Source organism: Oncorhynchus keta, chromosome 20 (assembly GCF_023373465.1).
Source record: "Oncorhynchus keta strain PuntledgeMale-10-30-2019 chromosome 20, Oket_V2, whole genome shotgun sequence".
Taxonomy (NCBI): Eukaryota; Metazoa; Chordata; class Actinopteri; order Salmoniformes; family Salmonidae; genus Oncorhynchus; species Oncorhynchus keta.
This window is the reverse complement of record NC_068440.1, coordinates 4979208-5003738: the sequence shown is the minus strand read 5'-3', so window position 1 is coordinate 5003738 and position 24531 is coordinate 4979208. Positions and strand designations below refer to the sequence as shown.

The window sequence follows — 24531 nt, the reverse complement described above, 5'->3', positions numbered from 1 at the left end:
CTGGTTTCTCCTCATCTAATACCACAGCACACTGGAAATTGTGCATTGACAAGTAACTGGCAGTAGGGGGTGGTCTGATGAGAGGTGAAAATGAACTCACGCTATGATCCACTGCCATGACGACGCAAAGTCCTCAAAGATTCTCACTCCAATCTCCTTGGCATTGAAGCTGTTTACTATGTCACTACAAGACACACAGGGAAAAGACATGTTAATGCTAGTAATTACTGACAATGTCCTTGAAACAAAACAGCAAAGAGTACTTACTACAGGATAAATTAAGATGAAAGCAGAGACGATTTAGAAATAGAGAAGGAGATACAAAGAAAGAAATGTGAAGTACATTGTAATAGTACATTCCTGAATTGGTGGCATTTACAGAGCTCAATAGAAAGAGAGGGTAACATTAGAAGCTTTCTTTGACTGCTGGTATTCAGTAGCAGTAAGTGTATTGATTACTACAGCACATTGAGGGATAATTTGAGAGGTTGTACAACAGCTCACTGACAGTTGCTTGAGTTGTTTGTGTATAAAATACTAACTATTACACCTGTTTATGTGTCAAAGGATGAACATAAAAGTCTAAGCCTAGTTATCTAGTTGTCTTATTCCTAGTTTATTACATTTAACAAATGACCACTCAGGTCTGGACATACCCGTAATTACAAAGCACAAACAGGTTTAGAATTTTTTACTCATTTTTTACTCAGGTTGCTGAGAATGTTTTTTAAAAAATCCATTTTCGATTACGGCTGTAACATAACAATATGTGGAAAAAGTAAAATGGTCTGAAGACTTTCTGAAGGCACTGTATATAAAGTACCAGTCAAAAGTTGACACCTTCAAGGGTTTTTCTTTATTTAGACTATTTTCTACATTGTAGAATAATACTACAGACATCAAAACTATGAAATAACACACTGTATCAAGTAATAACCAAAAAAAGTGTTAAATCAAAATATATTTAACATTTGAGATTCTTCAAAGTAGCCACCCTTTGCCTTGACAGCTTTGCACACTCTTGGCATTCTCTCAACCAGCCTCACGGGGTAGTCACCTGGAATGCATTTCAATTAACAGGTGTGCCTTGTTATAAGTTCATTTGTGGAATTTCTTTCCTTAATGCATTTGAGCCAATCAGTTGTGTTGTGACAAGGTAGGGGTGGTATACAGAAGATAGCCCTATTTGGTAGAAGACCAAGTCCAAATTATGGCAAGAACAGCTCAAATAAGCAAAGAGAAATGACGGTCCACTGTTACCTTAAGACATGAAGGTCAGTCAATCTGGAAAAATTCAAGAACTTTGAACATTTCTTCAAGTGCAGTCACAACAGCTGGTCCACGAAATCTAAGTCTCTAGATTTTGCTCACCTGAAGTAGAGTATATTATGATAAATTGCAGGCCACACTACTTGCCTAGAGAGTTCTCAGCTATACTTTTGGTGGCTGTTTATTTACCACCACAGACAGATGCCGGCACTAAGACCACACTCAGCCAGATGGATATGGAAATAAGCAAACAGGAAACCACTCACCAAGAGGCGGCGCTCCTTAAGGTCTAGTGGCCAGAGACTAATGCTGGGGAACTTAAATCAGTTCTACCAAATCTCTATCAACATGTTAAATGTGCAACCAGAGGAAAAAAATTATAGATCACCTGTATTCCACACACAGAGATGCGTACAGAGCTCTCCGTCGCCCTCCATTTGGTAAATCCGACCACAACTCTATCCTCCTGATTCCTGCTTACAAGCCCAAATTAAAGCAGGAAGCACCAATGACTCGGTCTATAAAAAAAATGGTCAGATGAAGCAGATGCTAAACTACAGGACTGTTTTGCTATCACAGTCTGGAACATGTTCGGTGATTCTTCCAATGACATTGAGGAATACACCACATCAGTCACTGGCTTTATCAATAAGTGCATTGACGACGTCGTCCCCACAGTGACTGTACGTACATACCCCAACCAGAAGCCATTGATTACAGGCAACATTCGCACTGAGCTAAAGAGTAGAGCTGCCGCTTTCAAGGTGCGGGACTCTAACCCGGAAGCTTACAAGAAATCCCGCTACGCCCTGCGACGAACCATCAAACAGGCAAAGCGTCAATACAGGTCTAAGATTGAGTCATACTACACCGGCTCCGACGCTCGTCGGATGTGGCAGGGCTTGCAAACTATTACAGACTACAAAGGGAAGAACAGCCGCGAGCTGCCCAGTGACACCAGCCTACCAGACGAGCTAAATCACTTCTATGCTCGCTTCGAGGCAAGCAACATTGAGGCATGCATGAGACCATCAGCTGTTCCGGACGACTGTGTGATCACGCTCTCCGTAGCAGACGTGAGTAAGACCTTTAAACAGGTCAACATTCACAAGGCTACGGAGCCAGATGGATTACCAGAACGTGTGCTCCGGGCATGTGCTGACCAACTGGCAGGTGTCTTAACTGACATGTTCAACATGTCCCTGATTGAGTCTGTAATACCAACATGCTTCAAGCAGACCACCAGAGTTCCTGTGCCCAAGAACACAAAGGCAACCTGCCTAAATGACTACAGACCCGTGGCACTCACGTCCGTAGTCATGAAGTGCTTTGAAAGGCTGGTAATGGCTCACATCAACACCATTATCCCAGAAACCCTAGACCCACTCCAATTTGCACACCGCCCAAACAGATCCACAGATGATGCAATCTCTATTGCACTCCACACTGCCCTTTCCCACCTGGACAAAAGGAACACCTATGTGAGAATGCTATTCATTGACTACAGCTCAGCGTTCAACACCATAGTACCCTCAAAGCTCATCACCAAGATAAGGAACCTGGGACTAAACACCTCCATCTGCAACTGGATCCTGGACTTCCCGACGGGCCACCCCCAGGTGGTGAGGGTAGGTAGCAACACATCTGCCACGCTGATCCTCAACACTGGAGCTCCCCAGGGGTGCATGCGCAGTCCCCTCCTATACTCCCTGTTCACCCACGACTGCATGTTCAGGCATGACTCCAACACCATCATTAAGTTTGCTGACGACAACAGTGGTAGGCCTGATCACCGACAAGACAGCCTATAGGGAGGTGGTCAGAGACCTGGCCGGGTGGTGCCAGAATAACAACCTATCCCTCAACGTAACCAAGACTAAGGAGATGATTGCGGACTACAGGAAAAGGCGCACCGAGCACGTCCACATTCTCATCGACTGGGCTGTAGTGGAGCAGGTTGAGAGCTTCAAATTCCTTGGTGTCCACATCAACAACAAACTAGATTGGTCCAAACACACCGAGACAGTCGTGAAGAGGGCATGACAAAGCCTATTCCCCCTCAGGAAACTAAAAAGATTTGGCATCACTGCCTGGTACGGCAATTGCTCGGCCTCCAGTGCGTACGGCCCAGTACATCACTGGGGCTAAGCTGCCTGCCATCCAGGACCTCAACACCAGGCGGTGTCAGAGGAAGGCCCTGAAAATTGTCATAGGCCCTTTAACTATACATTCATGTACATACTACCTCAATTGGCCCGAACAACCAGTAGTGCTCCCGCACATTGGCTAACCGGGCTATCGGCATTGTGTCCCACCACCAGCCAACCCCTCTTTTTACGTTACTGCTACTCTCTGTTCATCATATATGCATAGTCACTTTAACCATACCCACATGTACATACTACCTCGATAAGCCTGACTAACCAGTGTCTGAATATAGCCTTGCTACTCTTATTTTCAAATTCCTTTTTACTGTCGTTTTATTTCTTTACTTACCTACACACACACACACTTTTTTCTCCGCACTATTGGTTAGAGCCTGTAAGTAAGCATTTCACTGTAAGGTCTACACCGGTTGTATTCGGCGCACGTGACAAATAAACTTTGATTTAAGATTGAAAAACCATCACGCGCTATGATGAAACTGGCTCTCACGAGGACCGCCACTGGAAAGGAAGACCCAGAGTTACCTCTGCTGCAGAGGATAAGTGCATTTGAGTAAACTGCACCTCAGATTGCAGCCCAAATAAATTCAGAGTTCAAGTAACAGACACATCTCAACATCAACTGTTCAAAGACTGTGTGAGGCCTTCATGGTTGAATTGCTGCAAAGAAACCACTACTAAAGGACACCAATAAGAAGAGACTTGCTTGGGACAAGAAACACGAGCAATAGACACTAGACTGGTGGAAATCTGTCCTTAGTCTGGAGTCCAAATTGGAGATGTTTGGTTCCAACTGCCGTATCTTTGTGAGACACAGAGTAGGTGACCAGATGATCGCCGCATGTGTGGTTCCCACCGTGAAGCATGGAGGTGATGATGCTTTGCTGGTAATTCACTTAGAATTTAAGGCACACTTAACCAGCATGGCTACCACAGCATTCTGCAGCGATACACCATCCCATCTGGTTTGCACTTCGTGGGACTAGCATTTGCTTTTCAACAAGACAATAACCCAACACACCACCAAGCTGTGTAAGGACTATTTGACCAAGGAAAGTGATGTGATGGAGTTCTGCATCAGATGACCTGGCCTTCACAATCACCTGACCTCAACCCAACTGAGATGATTTCGGATGAGTTGGACCGCAGAGTGAAGGGAAAGCAGCCAACAAGTGCTCAGCATGTGGGATCTCTTTCAAGACTGTTGGAAAAGCATTCCTCATGAAGCTGGTTGAGATAATGCCAAGAGTGTGCAATGCTGTCATCAAGGCAAAGGGTGGCTACTTTGAAGAACCTCAAATGTTAAATATATTTGATTTGTTGGTTACTTTTTGGTTACTACATGATTCTATATGTGTTATTTCATAGTTTTGATGTCTTTACTACTATTCTACAATGTAGAAAATAATAAAAATAAAACCATTGAAAAACCATTGATAGTAGCTTTGTCCAAACTTGACTGGTACTGTAAATATAAATAAAATATATTTCCCTTTAATATTTTCCCCGAACCCTGATTTATATTTGCCATATATTTTGACTGTGCTGTGATGTTTAAAAAAAAAAAATCTTGAATGGAGTAGGTGTATCTAAACTTTTGACACACACACAGAAACACCCCCTACCCTTTTGCGTTCCTGATGCCATTGACTGTATCATTGATGCTTGATGGCAAGCCCCACGTATTGGCAAAGTCATTAGGAATATTTTTCAGAGCGGTAACATCAGGTAGGCATCTTCCCAGCACTAAAGGAAACCATAAAAAGAAAACAATTATTTTCAAATCTTTATATGTAACGACTTCGATACAGTGCATTCGGAAAATATTCAGACACGTTGACTTTTTCCACATTCTGTTAAAGCCTTTTTCTAAAATGGATTAAATTGCCCCCCCCCCCTTCAATCTACACACAATACCCCATAATGAAAAAACAAACACAGGTTTTTAGAAATGTTAGCAAATTAATAAAATAATCTAAAACTGAAATATCACATTTACATAAGTATTCAAACGCTTTACTCAGTACTTTGTTAAAGCGCCTTTGGCAGCGATTACAGCCTCGAGTCTTCTTGGGTATGATGCTACACGCTTGGCACACCTGAATCTGGGGAGTTTCTCCCATTCTTCTCTGCAGATCCTCTCAAGCTCTGTCTGGTCGAATGAGGCGCGTCGGTGCACAGCTATTTTCACATCTCTCCAGAGTAGAGGTCGACCGATTATGACTTATCAACGCCGATACAGATTATTGGAGGACCAAAAAAGCCGATATCGATTAAATAGGCAGATTAAAAAAAAGATATGCATTTGTAATAATGACAATTACAACAATACTGAATGAACACTTATTTCAACTTAATATAATACATCAATAAAATCAATTTAGCCTCAAGTAGATAATGAAACATGTTCAATTTGGTTTAAATAATGCAAAAACAAAGTGTTGGAGAAGAACGTAAAAGTGCAATATGTGCCATGTAAGAAAGCTAACGTTTCAGTTCCTTGCTCAGAACATGAGAACATATGAAAGCTGGTGGTTCCTTTTAACATGAGTCTTCAATATTCCCAGGTAAGACGTTTTAGGTTGTAGTTATTATAGGACTATTTCCCTCTATACCATTTGTATTTCATTAACCTTTGACTATTGGATGTTCTTATAGGCTCTTTAGTATTGCCAGTGTAACAGTATAGCTTCCGTCCCTCTCCTCGCTCCTCCCTGGGCTCGAACCAGCAACACAACAACAACAGCCACCACATCGAAGCAGCGTTACCCATGCAGAGCAAGGGAAACAACCACCAAGGCTCAGAGCGAATTAAGTTTGAAATGCTTGATAGGTTGATAGGCTTGAAGTCATATACAGCACAACGAAGAGCTGCTGGCAAAACGCACGAAAGTGGTGTTTAAATGTATGTTTACGCGCCTGCTTTTGCCTACCACCTCTCAGTCAAGATACTTGCATGCTCAGTCAGATTATATGCAACACAGGACACGCTAGATAATATCTAGTAATATCATCAACCATGTGTAGTTAACTAGTGATTATGATTAATTGTTTTTCATAAGATAAGTTTAATGCTAGCTAGCAACTTACCTTGGCTTACTGCATTTGCGTAACAGGCAGTCTCCTTGTGGAGTGCAACGAGAGAGAAGCAGGTCGTTATTGCCTTGGACTAGTTAACTGTAAGGTTGCAAGTTTGGATCCCCCGAGCTGACAAGATAAAAAAAATCTGTCTTTCTGCCCCTGAACGAGGCAGTTCCTAGGCCGTCATTGAAAATAAGAATGTGTTCTTAATGGACTTGCCTAGTTAAATAAAGATTAAATAAAAGGTGTAAAAAATATATTAAAAATATTTTTGAAAATAAAAATAATAATAATAATAATAATAATAATAATAATAATAATAAGGCAAATCGGCACCCAAAAATACCGATATCCGAGTGTTATGAAAACTTGAAATCGGCCCCAATTAATCGGCCATTCCGATTTATCGGTCAACCTCTACTCCAGAGATGTGATCAGGGTTTAAGTCCGGGCTCTAGCTGGCCACTTAAGGACATTCAGAGACTTGTCCCGATGCCACTCCTGTGTGGTCTTGGGTGTGTGCTTAGGGTTGTTGTCCTGTTGGAAGGTGAACCTTCGCACAGGCTTAGGCCTGAGTACTATGGAGCAGGTTTTCATCAAGGATCTCTCTGTACTTTGCTCCGTTCATCTTTCCCCTCGATCCTGACTTGTCTCCCAGTCCCTGACTAGTGGATTCCATCTGGCCACTCTACCATAAAGGCCTTATTGGTGGAGGGCTGCAGAGATGGTTGTCCTTCTGGAAGGTTCTTCCATCTCCACAGAGGAACTCTGGAGCTCTTTCTGGGTGACTACTGTCGTGGAAATTTCCTCTATTTACCAAATCATGAGAGCAAACCACACACAAGTCAGAGTTAGTTATCACAAAGTTCATCTTTAATTATATGAGCTCTATCACAACCCTGTGACTCTCAGATCAATTCAGTGTCTATCAATGAATTCTCTGAGAGTCCCTTACACATTCCAACTGAGATCCTTTCAAAACAGACACACATATCCAGACAGCATAGGCATAATTTATCATTCAGCTTTGTCTCCTAAACTATGTTCTTTTCTCAAACTCAGAACCATAAACAAATCCTCCATATCAACAGCCATATATCAAATCCATCCTATCTTGACAAGATCACAGAGACACACTGACTGGCACACAGACATTGTGGAGCCAAGAGATACACGCTTGACCTCTCCCCTCTCTCCGGCCCAAAGCAACTTAGAACAGATACTGCAACCCCGCCACAGTATTATACAAAAATAACATTCTGATGAGAAGTAACTTACAAACATATGATGAATATAAAACATCTTACCTATGTTACCAACCAATTCTGATTATTCCCCAACACTACCAAGGCCCTCCTCCCCCAACTGCTCAGTTTGGCTGGGCAGCAAGCTCTAGGAAGAGTCTTGCTGGTTTCAAACTTCTTCCATTTAAGAATGATGTAGGTCCCCAAGGACACAGTGGCCTCCAATGCTGCAGAAATGTTTTGGTACCCTTCCCCAAATCTTTGCCTTGACACAATCCTGTCTCGGAGCTCTATGGACAATTCCTTTGACCTTATGGCTTGATATATGCTCTGACATGCACAGTCAACTGTGGGACCTTATATAGACAGGTGTGTGCCTTTCCAAATCATGTCCTATCAATTTAATTTACCACAGGTGTACTCTAATCAAGTTGTAGAAACATCAAGGATGATCATTGGGAACAGGATGCACCTGAGCTCAATTTCAAGTGTCAAAGCAAAGGGTCTGAATACTTACGTCAATAAGGTATCTGTTTTATATTTTTAATACATTTGCAAACATTTCTAAAAACCTGTTTTTGCTTTGTCACCATGGGTTATTGTGTGTAAATTGATGATGTTTATTTTATTTCATCCATTTTAGAATAAGGCTGTAACATAACAAAATGTGGAAAAAGTCAATGGGACTGATAACTTTCCGAATGCACTGTATGTAATTATGAAAGTGAATATGAAAAAAGCAGGGGTCACTCACCAGAGATAGTAGGAGTGTAAAAGAACGGACACAGCTCTTGATCCACAATTTCCTTAACTTTCTGTGGTAAAGAAAAAAAGGTTAAACTACTAATTTTGTCTATTCAGAGTAAAAAAAACAACTAGGGAAACCCTCCAGTTAAATCGATTTCCAAAAGACAGTCCAAAGGCTTTGAGGAGTCACTGAAAACCATGATCAATGAAAGTATTTGAAAAAAAATTGAATTTACAAACCTCTGAAGTTACAGGTTATAGTTATAGGACGGAACTTTTTAAAATATATTTATTAAAACAAATTAATGAGGCAGATCAGCTTTAATATTGCAGATAGATTGATGGAAACAATGTAATTGTCCGCATAATTTCCAATCTCCGATATATACACACGTATGTATGTATGTATGTATGTATGTATGTATGTATGTATGTATGTATGTATGTATGTATGTATGTATGTATGTATGTATGTATGTATGTATGTATGTATGTATGTATGTATGTATGTATGTATGTATGTATGTATGTATGTATGTATGTATGTATGTATGTATGTATGTATGTATGTATATGTATGCATGCATGCATGCATGCATGTATGTATGTATGTATGTATGTATGTATGTATGTATGTATGTATGTATGTATGTATGTATGTATGTATGTATGTATGTATACGTACACACACAACACACACACACACACCACACACACACACAGTACCAGTCAAAAGTGGACACCTACTCATTCAAGGTTATTTTTTACTATTTTTGACATTTTAGAATAATAGTATAGACATCAAAACAATGAAAACACATATGGAATCATGTAGTAACCAAAAAAGTGTTAAACAATTGAAATATATTTTATATTGTTCAAAGTAGCCACCCTTTGCCTTGATGACAGCATTGCACACTCTCAGCATTGCATTCTCAGCACTGCATTCACTCAAGCAGCTTCATGAGGAATGCTTTTCCAACAGTCTTGAAGGAGTTCCAACATATGCTGAGCACTTGTTGGCTGCTTTTCCTTCACTCTGCGATCCAACTCATCCCAAACCAAATCAATTGGGTTGAGGTCGGGTGATTGTGGAGGCCAGGCCATCTGATGCAGCACCATCACTCTCCTTCTTGGTCAAATAGCCCTTACCCAGTCTTGAGGTGTGTTTTAGGTCATTGTCCTGTTGAAAAACAAATGATGGTGGGACTAAGCGCAAACCAGATGGGATGGCATATTACTGCAAAATGCTGTGGTATGCCATGCTGGTTTAGTGCGCCTCGAATTCTAAATAAATCACTGACTGTCACCAGCAAAGCACCCCCACACCGTCACACTCCTCCATGCTTGACGGTGGGAACCACACATGCGGAGATCATCCGGTCACCTACTCTGCGTCTCAAAAAGACAGCGGTTGTAACCAAAATTCTCAAATTTGGACTCATCAGACCAAAGGACGGATTTCCACCACTCTAATCTCTAGTCTCCTCTGAACAGTTGATATTAAGATGTGTCTGTTACTTGAACTCTGAAGCATTTATTTGGGCTGCAATTTCTGAGGCTGGTAACTCTAATGCACTTATCCTTTGCAGCAGAGGTAACTCTGGGTCTTTTCCAGTGGTGGTGCTCATGAGAGCCAGTTTCATCATATTGCTTGATGGTTTTTGTGACTGCACTTGAAGAAACATTCAAAATTCTTGAAAATGTACAGATTGACTGACATTCATGTCTTAAAGTAATGATGGACTGCTGTTTCTCTTCGCTCATTTGAGCTGTTCTTACCATAATATGGACTTGGTCTTCTACCAAATAGGGCTATCTTCTGTATACCACCCCTTCCTTGTCACAACACAACTGATTGGCTCAAACGCATTAAGAAGGAAAAAAATTCCACAAATTAACAAGGCACACCTGTTAATTGAAATGCATTCCAGGTGACGAGGTGACCCTAACCCTGATTTATATTTGAAATATTTTTCAACTGTGTTGTGATGTTTTGGGGCGGCAGGGTGGCCTAGTGGTTAGAGCGTTGGACTATTAACCGGAAGGTTGCAAGTTCAAATCCCCGAGCTGATAAGGTACAAATCTGTCGTTCTGCCCCTGAACAGGCAGTTAACCCACTGTTCCTAGACAGTCATTGAAAATAAGAATTGGTTCTTAACTGACTGACTTTTTATAAATCACCCAGCAGTGTAATTAGCAGAGTTAGCTCCAAGCAAATGGATGGGACTTACCAGTGTAGTTCTTGCTAGATCAAAGGATGGCACACAGAGTGATTGGTTGAAGTAGTCTTGTGGCTTGGCATTCGGTAAGTAGGCAATAGGATTGAGAGCCCAGAACACATCTGGGCACTTTTCCACACACACCTGCAGGGTGAGGAATGAAGAGGTATTCACATTGTGACTGAAACCTGATGGCTGTCCCAGATATGCAGATACACATGACATTTTGGGATGTAGAGACCATAAGAAAAAGGCCTCATACAAATAAAAAATGTATAAAGAGAACTTGTATGAACGGGTTGGTGAAGACATTACATATAAATACAATTTGACCCAGGAACACACACAATGGGACATTGCAGATGTGCACAGAGTTCCTTATTACTATTAGCCTTAGAAACTAGAACATTATGGTGTGATGTTAATGTACCTGTGTGGTGGGGCACTGTAACCCATTAAGGGTGGCGGCCATGATGTTGATTGATGTGACACATTTCAGTATGTCAAAGTAGAACACACTGGGTTGAGCTCTGGGAAAGGACAATGTAACAGCTTGTATTGTACTCACAGAATCCTAACTTTGCATTGTGAATTAAATATATAATATGACAGTTCAATATACTGTATAGTGAGGCATGCCAAGACTGAATTATTAACCCAGATGACATGTCTGACTGGATTGGCCAGATTTTCCACTTTTATCCATTGCATTTATGGCAAAAATGCATGATTAGTAAATTCACATTACATAGCCTCAATTCTTCTAAACTTCTGAATAAAATTATACTTGGTTCATAAATGATTTCAAGTTCAAACACATCACGGACCCCAGACAGGTCCTTACTTATTGGGCCCGATGCCACAGAACATTCCAGTAGAGTTCCGTGGGTAGAGGACATGTCGGGGATCACCATAAAGCCAGGCTGGTGGAAATATAAAAACAAAACATCAATATCTAAGCAGAGTGGTAGGGACCCCAATACATTTACCACAGTCAAAGAATACAAGGGCAAATGACCCATACATTTGTCAAAGGCAACCAAATTAACATACACTACAGTTCAAAAGTTTGGGGTCACTTAGAAATGTCCTTGTTTTTGAAAGAAAAACTTTTTTTTGTCCATTAAACTAATTGATAATTAGAAAACCCTTCTGCAATTATTTTAGCGCAGCTGAAAACTGACATTCAAAACTGGCCTTCTTTGGACTAGTTGAGTATCTGGAGCATCAGCATTTGTGGGTTCAATTACAGGCTCAAAATAGCCAGAAACAAAGACCTTTCTTCTGAAAATCATCAGTCTATTCTTGTTCTGAGAAATGAAAACTATCCCATGCGAGAAATTGCCAAGAAACTGAAGATCTCATACAACGCTGTGTACTACTCCCTTCACAGAACAGCGCAAACTGGCTCTAACTAGAATAGAAAGATGGAGGACCCAGTGCACAACTGAGCAAGAGGACAAGTACATTAGCGTCTAGCTTGAAAAACATACAAGTCCTCAACTGGCAGCTTCATTAAATAGTACCCGCAAAACACCAAAACATCAACAGTGAAGAGGCGACTCCGGGATGCTGGTCTTCTAGGCTGAGTTGCAAAGAAAAAGCCATATCTCAGACTGGCCAATAAAAAAAGATGGGCATAAGAACACAGACACTGGACAGAGAAAGATTGGAAAAAAGTGTTATGGACAGACAAATCTAAGTTTCAAGTGTTCGGATCGCAAAGAAGAACATTCGTGAGATGCAGAAAAAATGAAAAGATGCTGGAGGAGAGCTTGACGCCATCTGTCAAGCATGGTAGAGGCAATGTGATGGTCTGGGCATACTTTGGTGGTGGTAAAGTGGGAGATTTGTAAAGGGTCAAAGGGATCTTGAAGGAGGAAGGCTATCAGTCCATTTTGCAACGCCATGCCATACCCTGTGGACGGCGCTTAATTGGAGCCAATTTCTTCCTACAACAGAACAATGACCCAAAGCACAGCTCCAAACTATGCAATAACTATTTAGGGAAGAAGCAGTCAGCTGGTATTTTGTCTATAATGGAGTGGCCAGCACAGTCACCGGATCTCAACCCTTTTGAGCTGTTGTGGAAGCAGCTTGACTGTATGGTACGCAAAGAAGTACCCATCAAGCCAATCCAACTTGTGGGAGATGCTTCAGGAAACACTGGGTGAAATCTCTATAGATTAAATTGACAACTAGAATGCCAAAGGTCTGCAGGGCTGTAATTGCTCAAAATGGAAGATTCTTTGACGAAAGCAAAGTTTGAAGGACACTATTATTTAAATTAAAAATAACTATTTATAACTTTGTCAACATATATTCCCTATCCATTTTGCAACTCATTTCATGTATATTTTCATGGAAAACAAGGACATTTATAAGTGACCCCAAACTTTAGAAAATTAGAGTACAAAGCTCATTGACATCAACTACTTCATTTGGTTTTATATACTAAACCACTACTCCCCTCCTTTCAATAAAAGGCCTACTGTATATCCAATCAATGCACAAAATCCTTCCCCATTAATCAGATACTAAGCTATTGACATTGGCAATATATTCATATGGCCTCCTTATCAGGCAGCTCTATTGACTCAAGAAAAAGTAGAGTGAGTGCCTGCTGGAATGTGTTTGATGACAAGTCATGGATGTTGTGGGTGAGGGTGAGCTTCTGCTTTGGAATTTCTCTTTGGAACCACTCTGGGTGGGAGTCAGAGGAGCGGGAGGCCTTTCGACCGAAAGACAAAAAGGATCAAGGCCATAGAGATACCTTATAATTATAGAGAAAGGTGAGGGTATAGACTTTGAAGAGGGGAAAAGTCATAAAATCATAGAACCAATGACAAGCTTATGTTACCAGCGCACTCTCGACAATGGAGGTGCTGTTCTCACTTGTGAGTGGCGATTTGACGAGCTGTTGGAATTCAGGAAGGAATGATTATGTCACTGTTGTTTTGTTTAGCCAACATGGCCGGACTGTGCGTTCTGCCTGCAAATACTACATTTACATAAGGCATTATGGCGAGGACACCTGAGTTTCAAAAGGGATGTAAGAGTCATAAAGAGAGAATGCCAGGAATCAGACGTCATCTAATAGTGAGAGAAAAACTAGAGAAAGAGCGAAAGAGGCTGAGCGAGAGACAGAAAAAAAATACAGCAACACATACAGAATGAGTATGTGTGTGTGAGAGAAAATGTGAGAGGTGGGAGGTGCGTAGAAGGCCCATCTTACCCAAAATCCCAACCGCCATGTAGCCAAGGATAACGACAATGAAGAGAACACAGCAGATGATGTCAGTGCAGCCTCTGAGGGAGAATGGAAATACAATGACACACATAGTGATGTTGAGCATTGATGTGGCATAGATGCCCCCAGGCTGAAAAATGTGTGACAGAAAGTGTGCCCACGAAAGGCACTTGAGACATACAGTGGATAATTTGCGCACAAAGATAGTGGTAGTTGGGGCTTTGTAGTTTGATAGGCTCTGTAGGCCTTGTGGAGAGCAAGAGACAAAATTATTGAGAGAGAGAGGTAGTGAGCGCAGGGGCTCCTGAGTTCTTCTGCAAAAAGATAGAATTATAGTTGGATAAATTTAGATAAACTTGCATTTTTTTTTCTTCCACAAGGACTAACCTCAACATCAAAACCGTCAATCTAAATTCCCTACATAAAACCTTGATTTTGGACAAAATTACCTGAATGGACTATTACTACCAAGGACTATCAAGAAAAAAAAACTTCTAACAAACCAAAACCTGCAGAAGAAACGCAGCGGAACCTGGAAATACCGTCCAACACAAAACAGAGCGAGTAATATTCAGTCTGAAGCTACTTTGAAGCTAAAAAGTAAATGACAATAATCTATAGGTAATTTTGTTATATAAAACTAAGTAAATAAGTATACTAAGCTACCAAGCTGTTAGGACAGAATAGACCAGGCTGCATCTTCAATTAGCACTGAAGTGTGAAGTCAGATGTGTGAAAACTCTTGAGCCCAACAATGGCAGGAGTTTCACAGCCCAGGACACTCCCTCAGAGAAGCCAGCCGAACAGCCCACCTCAGACACGGACCATAACGGGACAGACAACACAGTACCCACCAACCCAACAGACAACCCACCCCCTCCTATCAGCCCCCCTGTCAGCTCCCCTGATAGCCCTCTTGACAAACCCCAACACATCCACTAAGAACACAAAGCTGGAGATTGTGCTCCTCATTGACTCAAAATGGCAAATACATTCAAGAGGACAAACTTTTTCCCAAACACATTTTTTATTTATTTTTAATTTTACCTTTATTTAACCAGGCAAGTCAGTTAAAGAACACATTCCAGAAATGCCAGAAATGGACAAAAACCTGACACCCTTAGCACACAGGGGGACAAACACCTACCTGGAGGTGACAGCATTCCCTCCCCCATATACAGTGGGGCAAAAAAAGTATTTAGTCAGCCACCAATTGTGCAAGTTCTCCCACTTAAAAAGATGAGGCCTGTAATTTTCATCATAGGTACACTTCAACTATGACAGAATGAGGGTGAAAAATCCAGAAAATCACGTAGGATTTATGAATTTATTTGCAAATAATGGTGGAAAATACATATTTTGTCACCTACAAACAAGCAATATTTCTGGCTCTCACAGACCTGTAACAACTTCTTTAAGAGGCTCCTCTGTCCTCCACTCGTTACCTGTATTAATGGCACCTGTTTGAACTTGTTATCAGTGTAAAAGACACCTGTCCACAACCTCAAACAGTCACACTCCAAACTCCACTATGGCCAAGACCAAAGAGCTGTCAAAGGACACCAGAAACAAAATTGTAGACCTGCACCAGGCTGGGAAGACTGAATCTGCAATAGGTAAGCAGCTTGGTTTGAAGAAATCAACTGTGGGAGCAATTATTAGGAAATGGAAGACATACAAAACCACTGATAATCTCCCTCGATCTGGGGCTCCACGCAAGATCTCACCCCGTGGGGTCAAAAAGATCACAAGAACGGTGAGCAAAAATCCCAGAACCACACGGGGGGGACCTAGTGAATGACCTGCAGAGAGCTGGGACCAAAGTAACAAAACTACCATCAGTAACACACTACGCCGCCAGGGACTCAAATCCTGCAGTTCCAGACGTGTCCCCCTGCTTAAGCCAGTACATGTCCAGGCCCGTCTGAAGTTTGCTAGAGAGCATTTGGATGATCCAGAAGAAGATTGGGAGAATGTCATATGGTCAGATGAAACCAAAATATAACTTTTTGGTAAAAACTCAACTTGTCGTGTTTGGAGGACAAAGAATGCTGGGTTGCATCCAAAGAACACCATACCTACTGTGAAGCATGGGGGTGGAAACATCATGCTTTGGGGCTGTTCTTCTGCAAAGGGACCAGGGCGAATGATCCGTGTAAAGGAAAGAATGAATGGAACCATGTATCGTGAGATTTTGAGTGAAAACCTCCTTCCATCAGCAAGGGCATTGAAGATGAAACGTGGCTGGGACTTTCAGCATGACAATGATCCCAAACACACCACCCGGGCAATGAAGGAGTGGCTTCGTAAGAAGCATTTCAAGGTCCTGGAGTGGCCTAGCCAGTCTGCAGATCTCAACCCCATAGAAACTCTTTGGAGGGAGTTGAAAGTCAGTGTTGCCCAGCAACAGCCCCAAAGCATCACTGCTCTAGAGGAGATCTGCAAGGAGGAATGGGCCAAAATACCAGCAACAGTGTGTGAAAACCTTGTGAAGACAGAAAACGTTTGACCTCTGTCATTGCCAACAAAGGTATATAACAAAGTATTGAGATAAACTTTTGTTATTAACCAAATACTTATTTTCCACCATAATTTGCAAATAAATTCATTAAAAATCCTACAATGTGATTTTCTGGATTTTCTCATTTTTTCTGTCATAGTTGAAGTGTACCTATGATGAAAATTACAGGCCTCATCTTTTTAAAGTGGGAGAACTTGCACAATTGGTGGCTGACTAAATACTTTTTTTGCCCCACTGTACCTCCCTAGACAACTACGACAATATAACCAGCAAAAACGGGTCACAACTCCTGTAGCTCTGTCGGACGCTGGATATCTACATAGTCAATGGTAGGCTTTGAGAGGACTTCTATGGTAGGTACACCTATAGCTCATCTCTTCGCAGTAGTATCGTAGACTATTTTATCAGACCTCAACCCAGAGTCTCAGATCACAGAAAAATCAGTCCTTCAACAAAGCTATGCTGAATCATGATGCATCAAAGCAAATGGAAATTAATCATATTAAGAAATGCTATAGATGGAAGGAAGTAGTGTGAAAATCTACCAAAAAACTATTAGGCAAAAACAAATTCAATCCCTTCTAGAGAATTTCCTAGACAAAATGTTTCACTGTAATAGTGAAGGTATACATTTGGAGGTAGAAAACCTAAACAGGTTTTGACCTCTCAGCTTCTCTATCAAATCTAAAAATGTAATTGCTCAATGTAATTGAAGAATCCATAGAATTGGAAAACTCTAAACAAACACGAAGAGTTATCAATCCAAAACTTAGCTGTATGGATAAACCACTTTTCCGATCATTTTGTATAACAAAGAAAAAACAGCAAAAACATATACATGATCAAATACAAATATTAGAATCAACTATAAACCTCTCTAGGCGGGGGGTGGTATTTTCACGTCCGGATGAAAAGCATGCCCAAAGTAAACTGCTAGGATATGCATAGTATTAGTAGACTTGTATAGAAAACACGGAAGTTTCTAAAACTGTTTGAATGATGTCTGTGAGTATAAGACCTTATTTGGCAGGTGAAACCCCGAGGACAAACCATCCAGGATTTTTTTGTTTTGTTGAGGTGACAGTGTTTTCAATGGGTTTTCTATGTGGATGTAGATTTCTCAGACACTTGCTTGCAGTTCCTATCGCTTCCACTGGATGTCAGTCTTTAGAAACTTGATGTTTTTCCTTTGAGAAATGAAGAAGTAGGGCTGTTCAGAACGAGGGTTGAGTCTAGAGTGCTGTTGTGGTTGGGGCGCACGACCTGAAAGCTCGCTGAACTTCGTTTTTATCCGCTAATGAACGCAGTTTATCCAGTCTTAAATTTTATCGATAATTTATGTTAAAATACCTAAAGTTGTATTAGGAAAGTTGTTTTAAATGTTTGGACAAAGATTACAGGTAATTTATTAGATATTTTGTAGTCATGTTGCGCTTGTTGGAACCAGTGTTTTTCTGGATCAAAAGCGCCAAATAAATGGACATTTTGGAGATATAACGACAGAATGAATTGAACAAAAGGACCATTTGTGATGTTTATGGGACATATTGGAGTGCCAACAGAAGAATCTCTTCAAAGGCATGGATTATATTGTTATTTCTGAGTTTTGTGTCGCGACTGGCGGGATGAAATATGATTGTCTGTGTTTGTTTGATGGGGTGCTGTCATCAGATAAATCGCATGGTTTGCTTTCACCGTAAAGCCTTTTTGAAAATCTGACATCATGGCTGGATTAAGAAGAAGTTAAGCTTTATTTTAACATATTGCATGTGTATTTTCAAGAATGTTAAATATTTATAATTCTGTAGTTTGAATTTGGCGCCCTTTGCTTTCACTGAATGTTGGTCAGATGGGACGGTAGCGTCCCATCAAGCCTGGAGAGATTAAAGACTACCAGAACCCACTGGATTCTCCAATGACATTGAATGAACAAAACAAAATATAGAGCAAAATATAAACCCTCCAATCCAAAAAGGCCTGCGGGGTTTATGGCATCCTAAATTAAATGATAAAATATACAGACTACAAATTCCAATTGGCTATACTTAAACTCTAACATCATCCTCAGCTTTGGCATATCCCCCAACATTTGGAACCAAGGACTGGTCATCCCAATCCACAAAAGTGGAGACAAATTTGACCCAATAACTACCGTGGGATATGTGTCAACAGCAACCCTGGGAAAATCCTCTGCATTAACAGCAGACAGTTCCTCAGCGAAAACAATGTACTGAGCAAATGTCAAATGGGCTTTTTACCAAATTACCATTCGACAGACCACGTATTCACCTTGCACACCCTAATTGACAAAAACAAACCAAAACAAAGGCAGTCTCATGCTTTGTTGATTTCAATTTGGCATGAGGGTCTGCTATACAAATGATTGGAAAGTGGTGTTGGGTGAAAAACATACATTATAAAAGTAATATACACAAACAACAAGTGTGAGGTTAAAATTGGCAAAAACACACATTTATTTCCACATTGCCAGGGGTGAGACAGGGATGCAGCTTAAGCCCCACCCTCTTCAGCATATACATTAACGAATTGGTGAGGGCACTAGAACAGTGCAGCACACTGCCTTACCTTACTATATCAAATCTGATGTCTACTGTTTGCTGATGATCTAATGCTTCTGTCCCCAACCAAGGAGGGCCTACAGCAGCACCTAGATCTTCTGCACAGATTCTGTCAGACCTGGGCCCTGACAGTAAATCTCAGTAAGAAAAAAAAAATGGTGTTCCAAAAAAGGTCCAGTTGCCAGGACCATTAATACAAATTCCATCTAGACACCGTTTCTCTAGAGCACACAGAAAACGATACATAGCTCGGCCTAAACATTAGCGCCACAGGGAACGTCCACAAAGCTGTAAACAATCTGAGAGACAAGGCAATAAGTGCCTTCTATGCCATCAAAAGGAACATAAAATCTGATATACCAATCTTGCTAAAAAATACTTTAATTTTATTTCAGTTATAGAACCCATTGCCCATTATAGTTGTGAGGTCTGGGATCCGATCACCAACCAAGAATTCACAAAATGGAACAAACACCTAATTGAGACTGCATGCAGAATTCTGCAAAAATATCCTCTGTGTACAACATAAAACACCAAATAATGCATTCAGAGAAGAATTAGGCCGATCACCCGCTAATGATCCAAATCCAGAAAAGCGCCGTTAAATTCTACACTCACCTAAAAGGAAGCGATTTCCAAACATTCCATAACAAAGCCCTCACCTACAGAGCAATTAACCTGGCGAAGAACCCCTGAGCAAGCTGGTCCTGGGGCTTTGTTCACAGACACAAAAAGACCCCACAGAGCCCCAGGACAGAAACACAATTAGACCCAACCAAATCATGAGAAAACAAAGAGAGAATTACTTGACACATTGGAAAGACTTCGCAAAACAAAAAAGAGCAAACTAGAAGACTATTTGGCCCTGAACAGAGAGTACACAGTGGCAGAATAACTGACCACTGTGACTGACCCAAAATGAAGGAAATCTTTGACTATGTATAGACTCAGTGAGCATAGCCTTGCTATTGAGAATGGCAGCCGAAGGCAGACCTGGCTCTCAAGAGAAGACAGGCTATGTGCACACTGCCCACAAAATTAGGTGGAAACTGAGTTGCACTTCCTGACCTCCTGCCAAATTTATGACCATAGTCACATATTTCCCTCAGATTACACAGACCCGCAAAGAATTTGAAAACAAATCCAATTTTGATAAACTCTCATCTCTATTGGGTGAAATACCAGTGTGCAATCACAGCAACAAGATGTGTGACTTGTTGCCACAAGAAAAGGGCAACTAACGAAGAACAAACACCTTTGTAAATACAACCTAGATTTATGTTTATTTATTTTCCCTTTTGTACTTTAACTATTTGCACATAATGACATTTGAAATGTTTTTATTCTTTTGGAACTTTTGTGAGTGTAATGTTTAATGTTATTTTTATTGTTTATTTCACTTTTGTTTATAAATAATAAAATGGCGCCGGAGAAGAAGGCAGACGTTATACGTGTCCCCAAACAACTGTTTTTTGTTTGTAACTTGTTTTTTATTATTTTGTACAGAATGCTGCTGCTACCGTCTCTTATGACCGAAAATAACATCTGGACATCAGGACTGCGATTACTCACCACCGACTGGCAGAATCCTTTTTTCCCTTTAACGAGTCTGACCAGCCCAACGTGAACGATATACTGCTTTCTCGGGAACAGGCCCAGATCCCAGTGATTTGCGTGAAGAGAAGGCAGAGAAAAAGGGGCCAGACGCTGGACTGCTTTCTGAGAATTCGTAGGCGATCGAATAAACTCCCACTTCCTTCCATTCTGCTAGCAAACGTGCAATCTTTGAAGAATAAATCGATGACCTACGCAGAAGATTAAACTACCAACGGGACATTCAAAACTAATATCCTATGCTTCAAGGAGCTGTGGCTGAATGACGGCATTATGAACATACAGCTGGCTGGTTATAAGCTGTACCGGCAGGATAGCACAGCAGCCTCTGGTAAGACAAAGGGCGGCGGACTATGTATTTTTGTAAATAACAGCCGGTACACGATATCTAAGAAAGTCTCGAGCTATTGCTCGTCTGATGTAGAGTATCTCATGATAAACTGTAGACCACAATATCTACCTACCTATTTTAGCTGTTCACATACCACCACATTCAGAGGCTGGCACTAAGACGGCATTGAATGAGCTGTATTCCGCCATAGGCAAACTAGAAAACACCCACCCAGAGGCGGCGCTCCTAGTAGCCGGAGACTTTAATGCAGGGAAACTTAAATCCGTTTTACCAAATTTCTACCAGCATGTTAAATGTGCAACCAGAGGGGAAAAAACAACTCTGGACCACCTATACTCCACACACAGAGATGCATACAAAGCTCTCCCTCACCCTACATTTGGCAAATCTGACCATAATTCTATCCTCCCGATTCCTCCTTACAAGCAAAATTAAAAGAAGAAAGAACCAGTGACGATATCAATAAAAAAGTAGTCAGATGAAGCAGCTGCTAAGCTACAGGACTTTTGCTAGCACAGACTGGAATATGTTCTGGGATGGCATTGAAGAGTACACCACATCAGTCATTGGCTTCATCAATAAGTGCATCAATGACGTTGTCCCCACAGTGACCGTAAGTACAAACCCCAACCAGAAGCCATGGATTACAGGCAACATCTGCACTTAGCTAAAGGCAAGAGCTGCCGCTTTCAAGAAGTGGGACTCTAACCCAGTTTATAATCTTATAAGAAATCCTGCTATGCCCTCCGACGAACCATCAAACAGGCAAAGTGTCAATACAGGACCAAGATCGAATCCTACTACACAGGCTCTGACGCTCATCGGATGTGGCAGGGCTTGCAAACCATTACAAACTACAAAGAGAAGCACAGCCGAGAGCTGCCCAGTGACACAAGCCTACCAGATGAGCTCAAATATTATTATTATTATTTTTTTAAATACTTATATTTTAGCTCGTCTATTTTAGCTCGAGGCAAATAACACTGAAACATGCATGAGAGCATCAGCTGTTCCGGACGACTGTGTGATCATGCTCTCCGTAGCCGATGTGATTAAGACCTTTAAACAGGTCAACATTCACAAGGCCGCAGGGCCAGTTGGATTACCAGGACGTGTACTGCGAGCACGTGCTGACCAACTGGCAAGTGTCTTCACTGACATTTTCAACCTCTCCCTGTTCGAGTCTAATACCAACATGTTTTAAGTAGACCACCATAGTGCCTGTGCACGAAGGTAACCTGCCAAAATGACTACCGACACGTAGCACTCACATCTGTAGCCATGAAGTGCTTTGAAAGGCAGGTCATGGCTCTTATCAATGCCATTATCCCAGAAACCCTAGACCCACTTCAATTTGCATACCGCCCTAACAGATCCGCAGATTATGCAATCTCTATTGCACTATTTCACCCTTTCCCAACTGGACAAAAGGAACACCTATGTGAGAATGCTATTAATTGACTACAGCTTAGCCTTCAACACCATAGTGCCCTCAAAGCTCATAAGCTAAGGACCCTGAGATTAAACACCTCCCTCTGCAACTGGATCCTGGACTTCCTGACAGGCCACCCCCAGGTGGTAAGGGTAGATAACAACACATCGACCACGCTGATCCTCAACACAGGGGCCCCTCAAGGGTGCATGCTCAGTCCCCTTCTGTACTCCCTGTTCACTCATGACTGCACGGCCAGGCACAGCTCCAACACCATCATTAAGTTTTCCGATGACACAACAACGGTAGGCCTGATCACGGACAACGATGAGACAGGGCAGAGACCTGGCCATGTGGTGCTAGGACAAAAACCTCTCCCTCAACGTCATCATGACAAAGGAGATGATTGTGGACTACAGGAAAAAGAGGACCGAGCACACCCCCATTCTCATCGACAGGGCTGTAGTGGAGCAGGTTGAGAGCTTCAAGTTCCTTGGTGTCCACATCACCAACAAACTAACATGGTCCAAGCACACCAAGACAGTTGTGAAGAGGGCACAACAAAACCTATTCCCCCTCAAGAGACTGAAAAGATTTGGCATGGATCCTCAGATCCTCAAAAGGTTCTACAGCTGCACCACCGAGAGCATCACTGCCTGGTATGGCAACTGCTCGGCCTCCGACCGCAAGGCACTACAGAGGGTAGTGTGAACAGCCCAGTACATCATTGGGGCCAAGCTTCCTGCCATCCAGGACCGCTATACCAGGCGGTGTGAGAGGAAGGACCTACAAATTGTCAAAGACTCCAGCCACCCAAGTCATAGACAGTTCTCTCTGCTACCGTACAGCAAGCGGTACCAGAGCACCAAGTCTAGGTCCAAGAGACATCTAAATAGCTTCTACCCCCAAGCCATAAGACTCCTGAACACCTAATCAAATGGCTACCCAGATTATTTGCATTGACCCCCCCTCCCCTTTACACCACTACTACTCTGTTGTTATCATCTCCTTTTAATAAAACTCTGTACATATTACCTCAACTAACCAGTGCACCCGCACATCGACTCTGTACCCCCCTGTATATTGTCTCGCTATTGTTATTTTTCTGCTACTCTTTAATTACTTGTTACTTTTATTTCTTATTCTTATCCATATTTTTTAAACTGCATTGTTGGTTAGGGGCTCATAAGTATGCATGTGACTAATAAAATGTGATTTATTTCACTTGCTTTGGCAATGAAAACATGTTTCCCATGCCAATAATAGCCCCTTAAATTGAAATTGAATTGAAAAGAGAATTAGTGGAAAAGGCTACCTTTTCCGAACAGGTCCATTGAAGGTGGGGTCATACTGAGCAGGTTCCCCTGAAAAGAAAAGGCAGTGAGATAATGGATCAATAATAGAATTGAAATATCTTTTCTGAAGGTATTTACAATGACTTAACACAAACACCTGATAACACCATTACACACTGCTAGTTCCTTGTTTACACATTACACAGATCAGATCGAATACATAGGGAAAACATCTCTCGGTAATGGCAATTTGCATTGATATTCAAAAGAGCTCCACTGTGCATGAGAGTCTATGGAGAGAAATTCGTGTCTTAGAGTTTGAGGGTTCGTTGGGGGGTGTTGCTATGCAGCGACAGTGGCCTTTGTTAGTATGCAACTCATCGAGTTGAAGAGCGACAGTCTTCCGCTTGAGGAGGAGGAAATAGCAAAAGCAATAAGACCTTGACACATCTTTATAGGTCGAACAATCTGGAGAGTTTTGGGGGTGATGATGATTGGGTTACGGGAATTACATTGCTTAGAGTCACTTTCTGGAACACTAGGGCAACTTAAGAGTTGGCCAATGAAGAAAAATAGAGAGCAAGATATGGTGAAATAGAATTAAAATATACATCTTTCATCATTCTTCTCTTTTAATCTCTATATTCCATAAATCAATGTTTTTATGGCAAATTTGACAGTTTACGCACCTGTAACAGCATAATTTTAAACCGTCCCCTCGCCCATACCCGGGCGCGAACCAGGGACCTTCTGCGCACAA

The 24531-nt window shown here is 41.5% G+C and overlaps 1 protein-coding gene across 2 annotated transcripts in view; it reads right to left on the bottom strand.

The window, feature by feature from the left end:
* LOC118399194 (choline transporter-like protein 4) overlaps nucleotides 1-24531 on the bottom strand; it is a 47167-nt gene that overhangs the window by 7504 nt on the left and 15132 nt on the right. The window contains exons 2-9 of one of the 2 annotated variants that reach the window (XM_052471918.1): nucleotides 23792-23840; nucleotides 13964-14037; nucleotides 11573-11651; nucleotides 11159-11258; nucleotides 10741-10872; nucleotides 8514-8574; nucleotides 5060-5180; nucleotides 101-184 (exon numbers count right to left, since the gene is read on the bottom strand). In XM_052471918.1, coding sequence (XP_052327878.1) covers nucleotides 101-184; nucleotides 5060-5180; nucleotides 8514-8574; nucleotides 10741-10872; nucleotides 11159-11258; nucleotides 11573-11651; nucleotides 13964-14037; nucleotides 23792-23840 — 700 coding nt within the window. The remainder of the gene's footprint in view (nucleotides 1-100; nucleotides 185-5059; nucleotides 5181-8513; nucleotides 8575-10740; nucleotides 10873-11158; nucleotides 11259-11572; nucleotides 11652-13963; nucleotides 14038-23791; nucleotides 23841-24531) is intronic. The other variant, XM_035795070.2, reaches the window with a different exon arrangement.